Source organism: Fusarium graminearum, chromosome 2, assembly GCF_000240135.3.
Source record: "Fusarium graminearum PH-1 chromosome 2, whole genome shotgun sequence".
NCBI lineage: Eukaryota > Fungi > Ascomycota > Sordariomycetes > Hypocreales > Nectriaceae > Fusarium > Fusarium graminearum.
Genome location: NC_026475.1, coordinates 8182438 through 8201445, shown reverse-complemented (window position 1 = coordinate 8201445; position 19008 = coordinate 8182438). Strand labels below are relative to the sequence as shown.

Genomic DNA, 19008 nt, shown 5'->3' with positions numbered 1-19008 from the left:
GATAAACCCTTACACAGCTTCAGCAGACTCCCATTAGTTTCATATTTATAATATAAGCAAAGATAAGCCTACTATTAGAAAACATCATTTAGCGCCTAGCCCGCGATTCAAATTGATCAATGTCTCTATCACTCAGCACACATGTTGAGGAATATTATTCTCATGTTGACTGCACTTGGTGTAGTCGTTACCGTTAGCGCCCGAATTGCCACCAAAGACGACGACTATACGAACTTGTAAGTTTCGCAAATATCTGCGTTCGGTACCAACAATATTTACTCACTCTATCGTTAGACCCGAGCCCATCATGACACGTCTAGCACCCCTAGTCAATAGTGATCTCGCTCCCGACAACCGGGTAAAAGATTCCTACGTTATCTACCTCAGACCTGGACATTCACTAGATGACCACGCGAAAGCCATCAAACACGATCTCAAACAACATATCGATCATGTATACTCTTTCATAGAGGATAAAGTGGTTTATGTCGGTATAGCGATTGACAAGGATTTATTGGCAGCGATCAGAGGAGACCCAAAGGTGGAAAAGGTCGAGGTCCAAGGGTCAGCGAGTCCGGCACCAATGTAGTAACAAGTCATCAATGGCACTTCGGATGCTGCCATTGGCAATCACCCCATGGCAACATGGTATTTTAGCACTGCTGTTCTGACTGCCGGCAGGACAATAAGTCTAATACAAAACAAGTCTAATCTCTACCTAATCTTGATTTCCCCATGCGTTCTCCGCTACTCTAGCCCCGATGAGCTGATGAATCCTCCTCCCAGGGTTATGAGCATCGGCCCATAGCTATCATCATTTAGTTAGAGAATGTGGGCCTTGGTCGGGATAACTTACACAGGTCTTGCCTTGAGGGTCAATACAAGTTGAGTTCAAGGCCCCTAATGATCGAGGTTGTATGAAGGCTTGATAGAATATGTCCCATACTTCTATATACGTGGCTTTCGCATCGTGATGAGTTTTCTGGAATATGAGGGTGTTTTGTCTGAGGTATTTATTCCAAACGGTTTCCGCATACGAGTATAACTCATGCCTACCATTATTCCTGAGTTTTGTTGCCTGGTGTGATGGCAACAATTCTACGGCTAGATAACTGTCAATTTGAAGGAAAGGAAGGTGAAAAACGGTTTAGAACTACGTGGTATTTCAATGAAAATAAAATTTCGAATGCCCTATTTCGTAAAGAATTTCAGTCAGCTCAAAAATTCGACGAATCGATGCCCGGGGCTTTTCGTCCTGGCCTTGCTTGCCCAGCGCAATTGACAAATCATTGATGCCGAACCAAATCGTGACAACTGCGTTTTCGCCAGTCCAGGCTGCATGATCAGGACGGTGGCCTATAGTATCGTTAAAGTGAGCGATCTGATGCGCAAAGGTGAAAGTCATCAGCCTTCTGGGCGGGATCACCTCCGCATCTACCACTGAAGCCGACCGTGCAAATACGTAGGCCAGAGTGAGCGTGGTATTGAACTCAGTCGCCATGTACATAGCCCAGTTCTTGCCGCCAGACGATGTTACTCCTGGTAATTCTGGATTGCCGATTGGATTTTCCGCTCTTGGGCTGCCAACAAGTTTCTTCTCTGATCGCTGGGTCTTTTTCATGTCGTGCATGCGAGGGCCAGTTCTAATATATGAGGTGTTCATCTTGAACCCGGCGCGAGAATATGAGTCGCCGCTTGTACCCGTCAGTCAATCGAACGTCATTGTCCAAACTGATTTTTATCAGCGTGCTTACAAGGCAATGATGAAGCGCTCGGTCGGTTCTTCAACGTCATCTTGGATAGTGACTGGGATGATAGTGCGGAAATCCGAGGGTCTGTGATAAGCGAGAACAGTCAGGACAAGGATTGTACTAACGACAAAAACTGTCGTCGTTAGCATTCGATTTGGCTTTTTTTTCTTTTGACATTGTGAGAGTAAGCGAACACTGCAGCGGAAATAGAGGACGGCGAAAACCCTTCCTTTAAGGTTGTCGTGAAGCATACACCTTAACCTTCTCCCTACATGTGGCGTTATGCAGGGCTAATCTCAGGCAGCCTCTGTTATTGTCGCTTGCCCTTTTGAGGCTAGTAGCTGAGCCAAAGACAAGGGACAGAGGTATATAGGTCAGTATGCTTGCCGACAATAATCTAAATGGCTCAGCTCGACCATTCCCGGCTGAAAGCGGTGATACGAGCGCTATCGACGCCATCCTGCGGTGCGCCGCATATCTGTCTCACAGTCGGACCAAGAATATCTTGGAATTGCCGAGGGATATTGGTCATGACGGCTTTGTGCAGCAGTGCGGAACTCAATTACTACAGCTCCGGTAATTGAGAGCAACAACGAGACCAAGGTTCATATACTGAGCGACGCGGTTCACTAGCGATCGAGTCCCCGTGTTTGGGACTCTTAGTCCAGGCCAAGTACCTCTCCTCACCAATGGGTTGGATCATCTCAAGGTGTTTGAGAAGTTCATTCGAGATAACACGCCTCGAGACTCTTTTCAGAGAATACCTCGAAACTTGACAGTTCTGAACTTGTCTATGTGCGACCAAGGCGATGCAAAGGTTGTGATGGATACTCTAATCGACTTCCGAAGACACAACCCTGATGCAAGAATTTCAATCGTCGTATCGAAATTGGGGCCAACAGCATATCTCGGCACACTAGAGTATCAGCTATACGTAGAGCGTCTTGAAGAAAACAATATCCACGTCGACATGTTTACTGGTGTTGAAGGTCCAACACGCCAAGTCGTCCACGCTAAAGCGATAGTAATTGATGACCGAACCCTTTTCGGTACGGGAGCTATCGTTGATACCAAACCCATTGACAAAGCCGACTTCTCCATTGAGCTCCCATGTACAGCCTCCAAGGCCTTCCAAGCGTATATGCAAGATGCAGTCCTTGGCGGTGCAAGCGATGAACAACGAGCGAAGCTTGCAGCGAGATTAGATATTCTCGGTGTATTAATCAACGACCCCATAGCCAGTCTGACCTATATTAGTCGTGCACAACACACATTACTTCGTGGTGCGCGTCACGATCTGCTAGTTAGCGTGTCAGAACTCGTTGACACCAAAATCACCAAGCTTCTTATCCGACGCGCAGCAAACGGCGTGACAGTCATGATTCAGGTCCGCGAGATAGATAATGTCTCATCCAAGATTCTCACACAAGCGATGCGACGCTATGGGAAGCGTATATCAGTTGAGGATGTTAGCTGTTGGGAACCGAGACCACATTATAACGCTATAATTGCAGACGGAAGTCTGGCCTATTTGGGGACGTCATACTTTTGGCCGACGCAGAGGAATATGATCCATCAGGGCAGATCGCTTGAGAATGGTGTTTTACTGGAGGGTGATGCTGCGAGAGCGTTGAGTGGGCATTTGGATGAATTGAGAAACCGGGTTTATGAACAGAGGGATTCGGGCTGTAGTTGAATTGCTCTGAATAAACAGTCATTTCCTATTTTAGTATTGATGGAAGCGATGGAAAGATCAATCACTGGTTTCCTATAATGGCAAAACGGCTGCATGTGAATAGCATCACTCTTTGATACCTGCTGTGTAAAGGAACCAACGAGTAATAACCCCATTTATTACTTACATGTAACCAAACCCATTTTCACTGCAATTTTAACCCCATCCCAAGCTTGCATCAGCAGTCAACCGGAATGTAGATCCTTGATTTATCAGCTATCTACAGAGTAGATACGGAAGAATTGACTCGGGCAAAACTTCCTGTTTGGCTGATGACAGCCCCGCGCTTGTTTCCCCGCTTGTCACTAAAATAAAGCCGATATTGGCCGATATCGGTAGTAATTATAAGACAGAAACTACTAAACACAGCTTCTCTCATCCCACCTGATCTGCGACACTCTCACCGTTGACAACAGAAAGAATAGATAAATTATTCAAAATGCCTTTCACAGTCCTATCAGACCGCAATGTTAACCATATTCTCGACACCCTGTCGCCGTCAGACGTAATCGACTTGGCCAACGCTCTAGAAAAGGCTCTCACCCAATACTCATGCAACAACGAGCAACAATACCAGCCTCATCGCGCTGTTGTTGACCGTGATGGACAAGTCAGCTTATTTATGCCCGGAACTACGGGTCAACTACTCGGTGTTAAAATCGTCGGCATCACTCCCAGCGAAAAGTTAAAACCCTCAGAAGCTGGTCTTAAGAGTGTCTTGACGCTATGCGATGCGAGAGGTCATGCCATAGGTACTCTGAATGCAGCCGCTCTGACTGCGTTCCGAACGGCTTTGGGTTCCATGCTCCCCTATCGATTCCGACGCAAGACAGAAAACATTGTCGTGTTTGGCGCGGGAGCACAAGCAATGTGGCATATTCGATTGGCACTGTTACTCAAGGAGAAGGACATCAAGTCGGTCACTATTGTCAACCGTTCTGCTGAGAGAGCTCAGCAATTGGTCGAGTCACTCAAGGGAAACAAGCAATCTCCATGGCCTTCACACATCAGCCTGCAGGTTTTTGACTCCAAGAACGATCTCGAGTCCCTTGTCGTCGATGCTGATGTCTTATTCTTCACAACCCCCAGCACTCAACCTGTCTTCCCTGCATCATACCTTACATCAGAGAAAGCTCGAAGCAAGACTCGCTATCTTGCAGCAATCGGCTCATACCGTCTCGACATGCAAGAGATTGATCCTGAATTACTAAAGACAGTCATCGACCACTCAGGTCCTTTCGCTGACGTTGTATATCGTGGTTCCGTGGCTGTCGACAGCCGCGACGGGTGTCTACAAGAAGCCGGAGAATTGGTCAAAGCCGAGATACCTAAGGATAAAATGCTCGAGATTGGCCAGTTGTTTCAGACAAAGACGAAGCAAAACCCAGATGATCTCAACAAGTGGCTTGAAGATGGTTTTGTCATTTACAAGAGTGTTGGAACAGGTGTGATGGATTTGGCAATTGGTCAGGAGCTGCTTCGCTTAGCCAAGATTAAGAATGTTGGGTTGACCGCTGAAGACTTCTGAGCAACGACGTTCAATGTAAAAATGTTCGACTTTTATTGATCTAGTCTGAATATAAATTGAAAGAACCAGAAGTGTAACCACCGTCTCAAAAGAACGACAATTGTGTGTGCTTAGAGGAAAGCGAGAGCAGCAACACCGACAGCACCAAGGAGGCCAAGGGCCTGTCCACCAGAGACTTGACCGGCTCCGTTAACAATGACATGAGTCTCAGTAGGCTCAGGCATCTTGGTCTCCTCACCAGTAGGCATCATGGTCTCGGTGGGCTTCGTGGGTTCGGTAGACTTGGCGGGCTCAGTAGGCTTCATGGTAGAAGCGAGAGTGGTGGCAGAAGAGCAAGCCGTAGGAGGGACAAAGTTTCCTTCAGTGTCGTAGGGGTAATAACCAACACAGGTGGCAAACTCAGCAGCGCAGGTAGCCTGGTTGGCATCGGGTGCAGTGCCGCAGTCATCGCGGGCCTTGTTGCACTTGGCGAGGCAGTCGTCGGTAGAGACGGGAGGAGCGGGCTCAGTTCCAGTGGCAGATGAAACGGGAGGAGCACCAGTTGCGGTTGAGACGGCTGGTGGAGGGACCACGTCGGTGGCAGTTGGGTAGACGGGAGAAGTGAAGGCGACCATAGAGTCAGAGGGAGCGGCGTTGCTGAGTTGGGCAACGCCGAGCATCAAGCCGAAAACGACAGAACCAGTGTTGGGCAACATTTTGATGAAGAATGAATGTGATTTGACTTGGAAGTGAAAGTGACTGTGGATGAATAGAATTGTATGATGGTATGAGTTTAGCAGAGATAGATGGAACTTATATGTTGGCTCTTTTGCCCTTTGATAAAGACCCTTCTTGATGATGCATATCCCAATAACAAACAGCATTCCTCCCCCGCATACATTTCAGCCACACCAACCCCTTCTCGCACGATACTATGCAGCACCTCGTATCTGTAGATTGCTGCATGCCAAGGGCCGAAACACATTCCACATGGTACTAACCATAAGATTGAGACAAGTCAGTCTCAACTACCTTGGCCGTTCCAATGTATAATCATGTTTCAATACAGACGCCATGTTATTTACTCGTGTGTCAATGTTTCACTTGCAAATCGTGTCATTTCCGGAAACGATTGGCAACCAAAATGGGTAGACAATAGACATGGTTAATGACGGACAGGCAGAGGTTGGTTAAGGTTAATTATATTAGCGAACTGTTGGAAGAAAGCTTGATACTAGGTTGAAGTCTGTGAAGCTCGCTATCAGGCTTTGGCATCCCTAAATATCCCCTATTCCGCATCCATTATGATACATCACTTGTTGTTTCTGCAAAAGTAGATGCTGTAGACGTCCCAACCGTCTACGCGATACAGCAAGGAAAAGGAGGGACTGCTCCCGGGGTTGGCCGTCTTCCAGCAAGTAAAGTCCTTGTATCCATTGTTTCCGGATCCGACCCAACTGTTGTAGGTTTGACTGGCAGCGTCGGCATTGATCCTGGAGGTGAAAGTGACTCCACTGCTAAAGGTGCCTTGGTCTTGTTAGCCTTGTGCATATTAAAAAGGTACGCCGCGGTATGAAACTCACCTTTTACATCGTTTCCTTCCCAGTGGACGTTGTAACCGTGCGTAACGTCGGTATAAGTATCTGGCTTCGCTAGGTTTGCGGCAGAGTGTCCATCGGCGTAGTATGCCATGCCGCTGGAGATCTCGTTTCCTTTAACAGAGTTGACCAGATAGACCATCTCTGCGCTGGCACAGTGGGCCGCGATGGCAGTCGTTAGGAATGAGGTGATCTTCATGATTTCAGTAGGCCTGCTGGAAGCTGATTGGGAATGATGAGTGTGAGAAGCTTCAGGTTGGAGTGGTTAGTGAGGGAGAGGAGAAGAGATCAATTTATAGGGAGGCAACTACGAATACCTTTAGATGTAATCATACTACACTAGGCCTACTTAGCCGGATCAAACTGACCTGCCGTATACTGAGGACCTTGTGGTAGCTTGCTGACTGATTAAGTTGCTCCATAGCCCGCTTACACGGCCCATATCAGACCCTGTCGATTGTCGACAACAAATGATGGCTTCTATCAAATCTGACCGCTTCTATACGAGAAATGAAGCCCGAGCATAATGCTACGCTAGATTCCACTTTTGGATATTGGGACATCAAAAAGTTCCTAGACAAAACTCCGAGCTCCTGTCTTGTTTAGCTTGATTACTGAGAAACTCCGACTGGCCCTGGATGACGAATTCTGGTTGGCCTTTCGGGCTCCATTTGTTTGCTTGGTCTAGATTCCACAGACCATGCAGACATGGGTGTTGCTTGTCACTGAGAAGAACTAGTGGCGATCTGTTAAATGACATAGAGTTCTATCTGACTGTCTGTATAAGAAAGAGACAAAGGAACTGTTTTTGTTACCCTATTTCACTAGGTTAAATCTTGGAAGTGTCAAAAAACAATGAGTCCATAGCATTGCATGGTGCTTAGTCTGAACAAGGGTGTCTCGGATGCCCCGAATTATTACTTCAAGTGTTGGGGAAAGACTAAGATTTAAACTCTTATCTATGTTCATCTCAAATAGAATAGTGGTTCTTATTGTTAAGAAGCCTCCATCTCGTTATTTGTCAGATCACCCATAACCAATATAAGAAGCATCTGTATCGTTGATGAGTAGCCATTGTCTTATCTAATCTTTACAAGTAACTGACAAGGATACTGATCCTTCTGCTTACGCGCCGGCAGAAATGACGTAGCGGGTCTTTGGTGAAATTTAGCTATAACTAATTTAAACTTGATCAAACGCGTTATCAACATAAAATGTCTGCCAACTCAGCCGAGAACAATAGTCCGGGTCTAGTCGAGGTAGCCTCTGCCTCGGCGAGCAACCCTGTTCAAATCATCTTGACGCCTCCGACGCCGATAATACCTTCAGGTCCAGCTGCTATTGACCGCCGTAGCGAAGACACAAACAAGGAGGTTCACCGCCTACCTGATGTATCTGAGGAGAAGGAAGTTGTAGCGAAGACCGACTTCTCTGATGAGAAGCAGGTTTATAACGAACATGATGCTCACGATGAGAAGCAAGTCTACACCTCGGATATAGGGAAGGAGGTTTATGACGTTGGGGTAGAGAAAAAGGTCCAAAACTTGAAGCTCCACGATGGACATGATGAGAAACAAATATTCGACCCCAGTCTCGGCGTGCATGATACTGAGAAAGAGGCTCTCTACATCCAAAACCTACACGATGTAGACCAGCGAAGGCACAGCAACTCAACAGAATCCACCGAAACATCTCAATCACAAGCCAAGACCAAACCATTCTGCTACAAGCGCCATGTCGGCAAGTTCAATGAAGCAATCGACAAGAAGAAGAAAGCATGGACGACCTTCAGCAACAACTCTAGTACGGCCATGTCGGAGAAGATAATCCAGATGGACAAGGGCTGGAAGCAACGCGTCGATGTGTTTGAGGAGAGCACCATGGCCAAGATGAGCGCTTTTGATAAAAGTATCAACGATGGATTTGATCGTGCTGGGAAGGGTTACAATTCGACGATTTCGAGTTGGAAGACGGGGGTGATTAATAAGAGGAATCAGAGTATAAGCAGCATGAAGAGTTTGGGTTCCAAGTGTCAGGTCGGTGGGAAGGGAGGTAAGGAGGACGCGACGGATGATAAGTTTGAGAAGTGATGTTTGTTATTCATTATCTGTCTGAGTAATAAGTAGATATATGTTAAATTTGCTTGTAGTTCTTGGTTCAAACGCGCTCACTTAGCAAGACTCCCTCTTGAGACCAGACCAACATGGAAACAATCTGCCCACGTATGTCCTAATACCACTCGACTCTATTAGTCTTTCTATCCAACTTTCCATTCTTCTTTAGCTCAATTATCGCCTCCTTTGTCCTTTTTGTCATGAGCTTAGGATATTCAGGCGATGTGACTGCAGGTGCCGGCAGATTAGTATCCTGTCGAATCCATGATACACCGAGTGTCCCATCAACAGCCTTGACAGCATCTCGTAAGGCTTCTATGTCTTCATACTCGAACGCGCCGCCTAATACCACGGCCTCGGGGATTCGCGTGTAATTTCCTGACCCAATTGTGCTGAGGTCTGGGTGAGATGGGGGAGGATTGCCGCGCAGGAGTTCAGGGATGATGACCTTTCCTGACTCTCCAGGAAGTATGAAGTGGACGACTGAATATTGTTAGAGACTGTGTGAGGTTTCGATAGGGATGGCTTTCACCTTCAATCTCGGGTTTCAGGGCCTCGATTACTTTCTCGCCAACAAACTCTGTCTTTCCGCAAAGGATGATAGGGATGGTTGTTGGATCACACATTTTTACCAATATTCTTCCTTGGAATAAAGAGCAAGCAGTAGGGACAATCAACCAATATTTACGAGGGGAGATGGCCAGAACTTATACTTGAAGCTAGCTCGGGCAAAATCTCACCCTCCACCCTAAATGCTGACATGATGACCTGCTGATACAGGTTTCCCAAGAAGATAAGGATATGACAATCAGCACTATATTTACAGGTCAATATTTCATAGTGCATATTTCTCGTTCTCCAGGGACCTTCAAATTATGTCAAAACCTTTGTTACAAATGATATGCTCGTTTTTGGTGACATGATGTTCTAAAACCATAATCCACCATGCATGACTATCATCTCAACCTTCAATCCTTTCTTATCCTCAATCAAGATCTAGTATTATTATCCAAGATGCAGAGTCAATCAAGAACTTGTTCTCCTCATTGGCGCTTGCCAGTCAAAAACTACCCTCTTTTTTCGTGGGCATTTATTGGCGTACCTATACCCCTGCTCCAAAATAAGCGCCCAGCTAGCCAACCCATGAACTAGCAGCATATTCTTTACCATAATTATCACAATTGAAGGATGCTTACAACCAACACGGCGGCTAGAAGATGGCAAAGCGTCCGATTGGACATGTCAAATGATCTGTTGTCACGGCGCGTAGGACAAACATGCCAAGTTATTCTCATCACGTTGGTAAGCCCGTATTGGTCTCTTGTGTCGCTTCTGAAACTTGGTACTTAATTGCAGGATGACCGCTCGTTACAGTTGCACCTTCATAATCTTCCACATTCGCATTGTCATGGCCTCGTAGACTACGGCATCATTCAATATGACCCAACCGTATGACCGGCAGTTTCGCCCTTCTTATCCAGGAGACAATTCTTCTTCTTCGACTTTCAGGGTGCAGGATGACGCGAATGGGCCCAAGGGCATACACAACATTGAGACCAGGTCTCTGGGCCACGAACCGACAATGGCAAACGACGACCCGCACAACACAGATGGTACTTGGAAACGCCATGTTATGCCAGGGACATTATTCGCAGACATCAGCTTAACGCTCCTTCCTGCTGGCATCTTGGGACTCGCCCTAGCCGTCATGTGCCTGGATAAAACGACTGTTGAAGAGGAGGTGCTAAAGAAATGGAATAATGCCATCACCGTGGTAAGTATCCCCGTCATCCATAGATATTACTGATATACTAACACATATGTAATCAGATTGCCTCGGTATTCCCTATCTTATTCGCATCCGTCGCAAGTAGAATGGTCTTCCAGGTCGCTCGCTGGAAACTCGAAAAAGGCGCGACTCTTAACCTCCTCGAGCAATTGATCGGTAGTCGCACCGTCGGATCGACGCTCGTTACACAGATTAGCTTGGGTAGATTCAATATCTTGGGCATCGCTTTGCTCATGCTTTGGTCTCTGTCGCCACTTGGATCACAGGCTGCTCTTCGAATGCTGCGAACACGACTTGAACCTGTGTACGCACCCTCGAACCTTCTCTATTATACAACGGATGCTCCATCGGTCTTCAGTAGCTCGACGCTCGTCTCTCGGGGTGAGATTGATCAGTACAGGTCGACTCAGGCGTTTGTACAGACTATGTACAGTTCTTTGTTACTCGCTCCCCCTTCGGCCAAGAGTAACACGATGGACCTGTGGGGAAACGTCAAGATCCCCAAGTTGGAAGTGGATAGCGATAACGACAAAAGTTGGAAGAATATCTCATGGAACTCAGCGCCAGATTCCTACTCTTCGCTGGTGGGCCTGCCTGTCACAAATGTCACCCAAGGCAACGTCACATTCTCCCTCGAATCAAGCTACATCGACCTCGACTGCAAACAATTCAATTACAACATCTCCGTCATGAAACAAAAGGAGTACGAGTGGGATTACTTTGATGGTAACAACAATGGGTCTATTAGACTACGCAACGGCACTTTTCACGGAATGAACGGAACCACTTTGCAGTCGGTGTGGAGTGTTGCTGTTGATCGTTTTGTTGATGAGTACTGGAACACCAATACTCTCTGTCCTTCACGTGGCCAGGAACGAGATTGCCAGAGTCCTAAACTGCTGGTGAACGAAACTGACCTAAAGGTGACGCCTGCACAGCTTGTCTTTGAAGCTTCGTTTCGAACCTCTCCCAAACAATTTGTTCCACCAATGCGAGTTGAGGTAGTCTGTGATGTAGTCCAGCGTTATGTTGAGTCTCGCGTGGCTTGTTCACGAGCCGACACTTCATCCCCGCAAAACTGTACCGTCACTCAACAACGCTTCTCGCGCCAACCCCACGCCCCGGAGGGTGTCACCATGCTCTCTTTCCCTGATATTTGGAGCTGGGTGACGCGAGGCCTGCCTGAAGGAGTGAAAGGACAAAGCTATGCTGATACCACGATTCGTTATCTCAACAACCCTGAACTTACAAGCTTCACTACGGGTGACGAGGTAGAAGAGGGGAAGCTGCTTAGTAATGTCACAGGGAAGCAGTTTGGTCGTCGACTATCGCAGCTGTTGACCACATATGTTCTCCTCGGCCAGCTGAACCAGTATACGTCGCAAGGAAGCAGTGACATAAACGCCAGGTTCGAGCCAAACGTTACTGTTCCTGTAGACGTCAGCACCTTGAAAGAGATATACGTCGTTCACTGGTCGTGGATGGCCTTGTTCACTGCTTGTTGCGCTGCTCTACTTGCGAGTGGAATCACTGGGGTTATCTTTGCTCACTTGGCTGCCGGACCAGAAATTCTAGGATATGCATCATCTGTGGTACGTGATTCTAGATATGTGGTTCTTCCCCCCACTTGTGGACAGAAGGAGGCTCTCGAAGTTACGAAAATGATTGGAGAACATCGATTCAAGTATGGGTATACGAGTGCAACCTCAGAGGGTCGGCCCCTACTGGGAATTGGGTTGGAAGATCAGATACAAGGGATCAAGGGTAGGTAGAAGTGATGCGTTATGAACTAATGAAGCTCATGGCCATGTATGATCTATAGATATGAATTATATTTAATGAAACCCCGTGCATCTATCCCAAACTCCATTTCGTAAATCCAGGTATTAATCTATAATTTGGTACTAAGAAACCCATGCCACCATTTTAGTTTACTGTGCCTTGGCAGCCATCGCCGTGGCTTGAGCCGCCTTTGCAGAATATTTGCAACGCTGTCGAATCGCAGGACCGTATTTGTAGAAAATAAAGGGCATAGGTAAACATGCAAGGGAAAGGAAAGCAGGAACTGAGCTTGCCCACTGTGTGCCCAACTTGTCGTACATTTGTTTTGTGAATAATGGAAATGCTGCGCCAAACATCGATCGCAGCACGGCGTTTGATGCAAGGACTGAAGCAGCGTAGATGGTGTACGAGTCGATGAGATAGTTGAAGACACTGTTGAACACCAGAGCCATACCGAGACCGAAGGGGACTCCGGCTGCTACTGGTGCCATCCAATGCACGTCAGGGTACGATGTCCTAGGTATGTTAGTCAAATCACTTGTAGACATGAGGATTTGCTTACCAAGCGAACCAAAACATTCCTGCCGGTACGCAGATGCCTCCAATCATGCATCCAGGAAGACGGTATTCCGGAGGGACTGGCTCTCCTTTGTGCTTTGCGGCTTGCTTCATGTACCAGATATTGACGAGTCCAATGACAGGTATAGCTCCGATCATGCCAACTGCAACACCAAGGAATGCGAGTCCTCCCTTGCCAGCACTCCAACCCCTCTCTATTTGAAAGACGACAGGATACGCGCCAAAAAGCATGTAAAGTGTGCCGAATATGATAGCAATGTATGTCGAGAGGATAAGAACGACCGGTTCGAGGAAGAGTAGAAGCCATGGTCGGACGAGGGCCTTTTTGAGAACGACATTCGGTGGATCTGCTTTGCCTTGGTGTTCGTAGATGGAAATGTACACCTTGCCTGTCTTTTTCGACAAGACGGCGGCGCGGTTACTGAGGATATAAGGTGCGTAGGTTTCGGGGGCGCAACACATGTCGAGGATCCAGAAAGCACCGGCGATGATAGCCATCAATCCCATGACCTGAGTATGTTAGTGGGTTCATCGCAGAAGACCAGGACAACTTACCCATCGCCACCCGTGAGCGTCAGCAAGGTATCCTCCAATGAATGGGCCCAAGGTCGGGCCAAATGACGGGGCCAAAGAGAAAAAGGCCATAGCAATAGCACGCTCATCAGGTCTAAAGACATCAGAGATGACGCCTCCAGCATTCGTTAATGGTGATGAACCAAACGTTCCGCAGAAGAAGCGCAAGACCAAGAGTGTTGCAATCCCATGATCAGCTGTGCATGCTGCGCTAAAGACAACATACATGCCGTAGCTGATGACAAAGATGACTTGTCGGCCCCAGATTTCGCAGAGAGGTGCCCAGAGGAGTGGTCCGACAGCGAAGCCGAGGACATATAATGAGACACCTGCGGTTACAAGAGTTTGGCTTGCTTGGAAATGGATCATGAGCTGCATGATGGTACCTAGGGACCGTGAGTAGGATGTATTAGTAGGGACATGATGAATCTACCTGTGTATGCACTGGAGCTAAAAGCAACAGCGAAACAAGTGGCAGCAGAGACCATGGTAATAGCCCACTTCAACCACTTATCCCAATTGAGGGGATTCCCTGTGTCGTCTGGGATCCAGTTCACGACAAAGGGGTCTTCGAATGTGCCACATCCTGGATATTGGTGGTTCTCGACAGCCTGGTCGATTCGTGTATTGTCGAAGATGAGATTGACTAGCGACCGTTGTTTCGGTTTCGGATCTTGAATCTTTTGACGAAGTGTTTCATCGTCGCTGATATCTGTTCTGGAAGTCATGTTGATAGGATACTTTGGGCTATACCTCAAGGGGATGTAGCCAAGACGGACGGTCAAGCCCTTTATAACAAAATGGCGAGATCAAGGGATCCATTGTGTCGGGAAGACCGGTATAAAACATGCGACTTTTTGACATCGGAGCTCTCAGTTTGGGTATGCCCTGTCACCTTACGATCTTTCGGGTGTCAAGGCAAGATCTACGGGTACGGTGATCAGATGCAGAATACCCCGGTCAGTCGGACGTCGCAGGTTATAACCACCGATGGTTGCAGCACTATATCCACCAAAACGTGGGTTTGACAGGTCTTTAATCATGCTTAGCGCAAATAAAGTAAATTCTAGAAATTAAAGCTGATAGGGCTTGATCGTTGGGAATATTACTGGAAATCTCCGTCGGGCTTTGGGGATGAACACGGACTCCGATTATGGATCAGTCACTTTTATCAGCCCACATTTTCTCTTGTGACGAGGAGATAAAGTTATATTACCGAGGCTCACGTGTTTTATCAGATGCTTTTCAGCTCGAGTTGCTGGGATTTATAAATAATTGACAACGTCTCATTGGGAATACATGTGAGTTGTTTCTTTCCGCGTCATCGTCGCCAAGATCATGCATGTTATGAAAGCGAAAAGCATGACCGTATAGCCGGATTGCCCGGAAGGTGTTTTTCTTTTTTGCCCGAAGAAATAATACGATTGGTATACGACAATGGAAAGTTGTAAGTACAACATCTGGATCTCAGTATCGTCAAGTCGAGTTTTTGGTGTTGAGTTTAGTAGCTGCTACTTAGGTCATGTGACCAGAACAGGTCCTACTCCGGAAAATGTGGCGATAATTAGCAACCCAGTTGACATCTACATGACCCTTCCATCTACTAAGTAGATAGATCGAGTCCCAGTTCTACCACAATTTTTGTCCAAGGACTATCTTGCGTGTGAAAGAACCTTTGTAGACACCACTAACTCAACCCGGACCTTTGCTCATCAAGGTTCACACTCACAGGGTGTCCTTACAAAGTCAAGATTGTTGACTTCTCACTTGACCATATTGCTTGACACTTACTCGAGAAGTCATCATGGGAAGAACTGAACCGTCTGTTGGACGACCCCCGGCGGCGTTCCGCAAAGATGTACGCTCCAAAAAGGCCAAGGCGACAATCAACAAAGCCATACCAACTCTCCTATCTGGAAATCCCCGCGCTCAACAAGGAATCAACGCGGCGGAATTGATCTCTTTTCAGGATGCCCAGATTTCAAGTACGCAGTCTGGAGAAAGCAACAAAGATATCGATCAGTCAGGAAAGAAGGGCAAATCTGGTCGCCGGTCACCAAACTCCAAGTCTGATGGTCAATCCAATCCACCAGCCACAGATCTAAAACCACCAAGAATCTCGGTTCGACAAGTCGACACACTCACAGCTGCCCGAGACCTTCTCGAGATCGAAACCCCATCAGGTACCAAAGTTGATCTCAAGAACGATCGCGCTCGTGTAGCTATTCTCAACATGGGTTCGCCACTATCCCCCGGTGGTGGATTCCTCAACGGTGCAAACAGTCAAGAAGAGTCACTTTGCATGCGCACTACACTATACCCTTCCCTCAAAGATGAATGGTACCGTATCCCAGACCTAGCCTCCATCTACACTCCCAACGTGTTGGTCTTTAGAGACGAAGAGGGCGAGGATCTGGACAAGAAGGATCGTTTTTACGTGGACTGTATCACTGCTGCTATGATTCGAACGCCTGAATATGAGCTAGACAACGATGGAGTGGCCACTTACGCTAACAAAAAGGACCGTGAGTTGGCTCAGAACAAGATCAGGGGGGTAATGCGCGTTGCCGTGATGAAAAAGACAAAACGTCTGGTTCTTGGAGCTTGGGGCTGTGGAGCACACGGCAATCCAGTCGGTGAGATTGCACGGCTATGGAAAGCCGTCCTTCTGCCAAGACAGGACAAGTCAAAGAGCACTAAGGAGCGATGGGGTCAACTTGACGAAGTTGTCTTTGCAATCAAGGATCACAACATGGCCCAGGCGTTTGCGGAAGCCTTTGGTGAAGGTCTTGAAAGGTCGGACGATGGCGAAGAGGAAGAAGGAGGAGAAGAAGAAGAAATTGATCTGGCTGATGTTAGGAGGCAGGAACTGTTGGGTAAGATTGCGGAATTGGAAAAGCGCATCGAGACCGTGGTCAATCCAAAAGTCAAGGAAGGGTTGCGGAGCATCCTTGAGGGTCTCGGGAAACAACTTCCCGCAGATGAGGGGGACTCGACACAGGATAGTGATAAGGACGACGTTTGATCTGTTGGAAATGTTTCCAGTTGATTGCCTCTACGGGGTAGCATGCAGATGTTAGGCTCAGGCTGGTCCGTACCAAATTAGTGTCTATGTTGGGTACTGTCAAACACGAGGTCAAACCTTCGGCAGTTAACTTTGCAGGTCCTCGTTCCGCCTCCCAGTCGCCATATCTCTACTGCGCAACCAATCAATAAGCCAGTCGTGTCGTGCACAGAAGTTCTTTGACCAAACTAATCTCACTAGCCCCGCGGAAACCATCTCCTAGCTTCCTCTCCCCTTCAACCTCGTGGCCTCTGTTGAGCCGCAGTGCGGAGGCCTTCCCGCAAGTCGGAGCCGCCTCCGCATTCATGCCTTTTTGACACTAGTTCCAAACAGAAATGCAACGGGAGCCATCAACCTTTGCGGAATCCAGATGTCCATCATGCTGTGAAGGAATTGATGTTGGTTGGGGATGTTCAAATCCAGCTTTGATCGACAGGACAGGGGCCGCTCGACCGAACGTAAGTGGCCGGAATCCAGTTTCCCAGGGTAGTGTCTGGGGGGCTAGTTCGTTGGGACCCTTGAATATGGCTAGCATACATTCACCGTCACTTGGAAACTCTCCTAGGATGTTATCCTACACTGGTAGCCAGTCGTTTTCTTTACCAAGCTCCATTATCGCCTTGGATATATCCTCGTCCGCGGGCTGATTGCTGGGTCGTCCATGTTCCGTGCGTTCCGATGCCCACGTTGCCATGAATAGATCTACATGTTGGTCCATTATCCATCCCCAATCCATCTTATCTGGCATGGACAAAGATTCGAGACCACGATGTATCCCTGCATCTCCACCCCCAGATTCCACTTCTCCAGATTGCTATGCTAATCCGGGGTAAGGGGAAGCTTATTGTTGTGGGATGCATATATAAGTAAGTCACTGGAACTATGCGATCCAGTTTTTCGTCTCTCATCACCTCATCTTCTTGTCTCTCAACTATTCTTGCTCTCACCATCTTGACAACGATACCCATTGCCATCTCATCATGTCTCGCACTTCAAGTGGAAAACTCGACACCGATCGCGCTGAGATGGAACATATCCAACCAGCCATGAGCGTTCCGCTCTCACCTGAAATGTTCGAACAGCTATACCTCCAGCCCCAGAATAGAGTCAAGGGGGATCTCCGCAAGACGTTTGGCAACCCAACACCAGTTGGTAAGTATTGGTTAACATTAGGGTCACTCTCATGCTAACACAGACAGCTTTGGCCGGCTTTTTACTATGTACCACGCCAGCGTCTATGGCATTGCTGAACTGGCAAGGCGCAGGCGGGTTCGCTGCTGCGGCGGTCGTGTAAGTTCAATGACTTATTAAGTCAGAACCAGTGGCTAATGACGATTCACAGTGGTGTCTACTTCGGTATCGGTGGTCTTCTTCTTGTCTTGGGAGGACTTGGTGAATGGATTCTTGGTAAGCGGCACTTCTATTTACATCCCTCACAAGTACCTCGCTAACCTTCTGACAGGAAACACGTTCCCATCCACGATCTTCTTCACATTCGGTGGCTTCTGGCTAGCTTTCGGTACAACCGTCGTCCCTGGTTCCGGCGCGTACAGCACATATTCGACAACCGGCACTGCCGCAGACGGACTCAAGGAACCCTCTTTCTACGCGACCTTTGCCTTTTTCCTCGTTGCCATGACCATTCTGTGCGCTGTCTATTGTATCGCCAGTATACGAACCAACGTCGCTCTGTTTGCTATCCTTGCCCTTCTTGTTCCATGCTGTAGGTTGCATACCCTTCTATCGGATATTGCGTGCTAACATTTATATGCAGTCAGCTGTCTTTCAGCTTCTTTCTTTGCTGTTGCACAGGGAAACACAAGCCGCGCACTCCAGTACCAGCACGTCGGTGCGGGATTACTCCTCGCGGTTACATTTATCGGGTGGTATATGCTGACTTCTATCCTGCTCTTGTCGGTCGATTTCCCAATCATGCTGCCGCTTGGCGACTTGTCCACCATCATCCGTGGTCGTACTGAGACGAAGCCAATCAGCAAGGGTGTCTAGAGGGTACTGCGTGTATGCGCCAGGCAGATTTGGGAGAAAATTGGATGGTTCTGTGGTAATGGTGTCATGAAGTTATGAAAGCAGTTGCGTGGCAAGACGAATTCGGTGTGTCAGTGAATTTATTCTCATTGATCTAGGAAAATACGTGGAAGGATACTGTATCGGGACGTATAATACAAGGCATCTCAATCAATTATGCTGGTCCAGACCTCTATATCTTGGCCTCGTCCAACAATCTTTGTAGTTGTTCATAATTGAAGCAATCACATGGAAACATCACTCAGCGTTCTACGAGATAGTACAGTGCTACCAATACTTGTGCTGACCAAGCTCCAATGCTTATCAGATACCAACATCTTTCGCTTCTCAGTGATACAAGCCAACTGTTATTCTTACACAGGGTAGCCACGCCCGATACCGGCTGGGAATACTGGAAATAGTGCAACATTAATCTTAATACAGTAGCACAAATAGATAGTTATGCGACACAATAGCTACCCGGGAGCGGC

At 47.6% G+C, this 19008-nt stretch overlaps 12 protein-coding genes across 12 annotated transcripts; 7 read left to right on the top strand and 5 right to left on the bottom strand.

The window, feature by feature from the left end:
- Window positions 1-141: 141 nt before the first annotated feature.
- On the top strand, window positions 142-589 carry FGSG_02957 (uncharacterized protein; the record flags this gene model as incomplete). Its single annotated transcript, XM_011324536.1, has 2 exons — window positions 142-236; window positions 295-589. 2 exons carry the CDS (start codon window positions 142-144, stop codon window positions 587-589), a joined length of 390 nt encoding a protein of 129 aa, XP_011322838.1.
- A 576-nt stretch (window positions 590-1165) lies between these two features.
- Window positions 1166-1663, bottom strand: FGSG_02958 (uncharacterized protein; the record flags this gene model as incomplete). The annotated part of the gene is made up of 1 exon (XM_011324535.1): window positions 1166-1663. The coding sequence occupies one exon, from the start codon at window positions 1661-1663 to the stop codon at window positions 1166-1168; it is 498 nt and encodes a 165-aa protein (XP_011322837.1).
- Window positions 1664-2130: 467 nt separating this feature from the next.
- Window positions 2131-3447, top strand: FGSG_02959 (uncharacterized protein; the record flags this gene model as incomplete). Its single annotated transcript, XM_011324534.1, has 2 exons — window positions 2131-2327; window positions 2385-3447. The coding sequence occupies 2 exons, from the start codon at window positions 2131-2133 to the stop codon at window positions 3445-3447; spliced, it is 1260 nt and encodes a 419-aa protein (XP_011322836.1).
- Window positions 3448-3925: 478 nt separating this feature from the next.
- FGSG_02960 (uncharacterized protein) lies at window positions 3926-5014 on the top strand (the record flags this gene model as incomplete). The annotated part of the gene is made up of 1 exon (XM_011324533.1): window positions 3926-5014. One exon carries the CDS (start codon window positions 3926-3928, stop codon window positions 5012-5014), a length of 1089 nt encoding a protein of 362 aa, XP_011322835.1.
- A 110-nt stretch (window positions 5015-5124) lies between these two features.
- FGSG_02961 (uncharacterized protein) lies at window positions 5125-5709 on the bottom strand (the record flags this gene model as incomplete). Its single annotated transcript, XM_011324532.1, has 1 exon — window positions 5125-5709. The coding sequence occupies one exon, from the start codon at window positions 5707-5709 to the stop codon at window positions 5125-5127; it is 585 nt and encodes a 194-aa protein (XP_011322834.1).
- A 596-nt stretch (window positions 5710-6305) lies between these two features.
- Window positions 6306-6790, bottom strand: FGSG_02962 (uncharacterized protein; the record flags this gene model as incomplete). The annotated part of the gene is made up of 2 exons (XM_011324531.1): window positions 6306-6526; window positions 6577-6790. The coding sequence occupies 2 exons, from the start codon at window positions 6788-6790 to the stop codon at window positions 6306-6308; spliced, it is 435 nt and encodes a 144-aa protein (XP_011322833.1).
- Window positions 6791-7805: 1015 nt separating this feature from the next.
- Window positions 7806-8681, top strand: FGSG_02963 (uncharacterized protein; the record flags this gene model as incomplete). The annotated part of the gene is made up of 1 exon (XM_011324530.1): window positions 7806-8681. The coding sequence occupies one exon, from the start codon at window positions 7806-7808 to the stop codon at window positions 8679-8681; it is 876 nt and encodes a 291-aa protein (XP_011322832.1).
- Window positions 8682-8820: 139 nt separating this feature from the next.
- FGSG_02964 (uncharacterized protein) lies at window positions 8821-9331 on the bottom strand (the record flags this gene model as incomplete). Its single annotated transcript, XM_011324529.1, has 2 exons — window positions 8821-9188; window positions 9238-9331. 2 exons carry the CDS (start codon window positions 9329-9331, stop codon window positions 8821-8823), a joined length of 462 nt encoding a protein of 153 aa, XP_011322831.1.
- Window positions 9332-10143: 812 nt separating this feature from the next.
- Window positions 10144-12262, top strand: FGSG_02965 (uncharacterized protein; the record flags this gene model as incomplete). Its single annotated transcript, XM_011324528.1, has 3 exons — window positions 10144-10479; window positions 10536-12029; window positions 12101-12262. The coding sequence occupies 3 exons, from the start codon at window positions 10144-10146 to the stop codon at window positions 12260-12262; spliced, it is 1992 nt and encodes a 663-aa protein (XP_011322830.1).
- A 24-nt stretch (window positions 12263-12286) lies between these two features.
- FGSG_02966 (uncharacterized protein) lies at window positions 12287-14156 on the bottom strand (the record flags this gene model as incomplete). The annotated part of the gene is made up of 5 exons (XM_011324527.1): window positions 12287-12792; window positions 12839-13365; window positions 13411-13522; window positions 13655-13814; window positions 13862-14156. The coding sequence occupies 5 exons, from the start codon at window positions 14154-14156 to the stop codon at window positions 12426-12428; spliced, it is 1461 nt and encodes a 486-aa protein (XP_011322829.1). The 3' UTR covers window positions 12287-12425.
- A 1076-nt stretch (window positions 14157-15232) lies between these two features.
- Window positions 15233-16609, top strand: FGSG_02967 (uncharacterized protein; the record flags this gene model as incomplete). Its single annotated transcript, XM_011324526.1, has 1 exon — window positions 15233-16609. The coding sequence occupies one exon, from the start codon at window positions 15233-15235 to the stop codon at window positions 16451-16453; it is 1221 nt and encodes a 406-aa protein (XP_011322828.1). The 3' UTR covers window positions 16454-16609.
- Window positions 16610-17472: 863 nt separating this feature from the next.
- On the top strand, window positions 17473-18499 carry FGSG_02968 (uncharacterized protein; the record flags this gene model as incomplete). Its single annotated transcript, XM_011324525.1, has 5 exons — window positions 17473-17644; window positions 17692-17782; window positions 17835-17899; window positions 17955-18215; window positions 18267-18499. 5 exons carry the CDS (start codon window positions 17473-17475, stop codon window positions 18497-18499), a joined length of 822 nt encoding a protein of 273 aa, XP_011322827.1.
- Window positions 18500-19008: the final 509 nt, after the last annotated feature.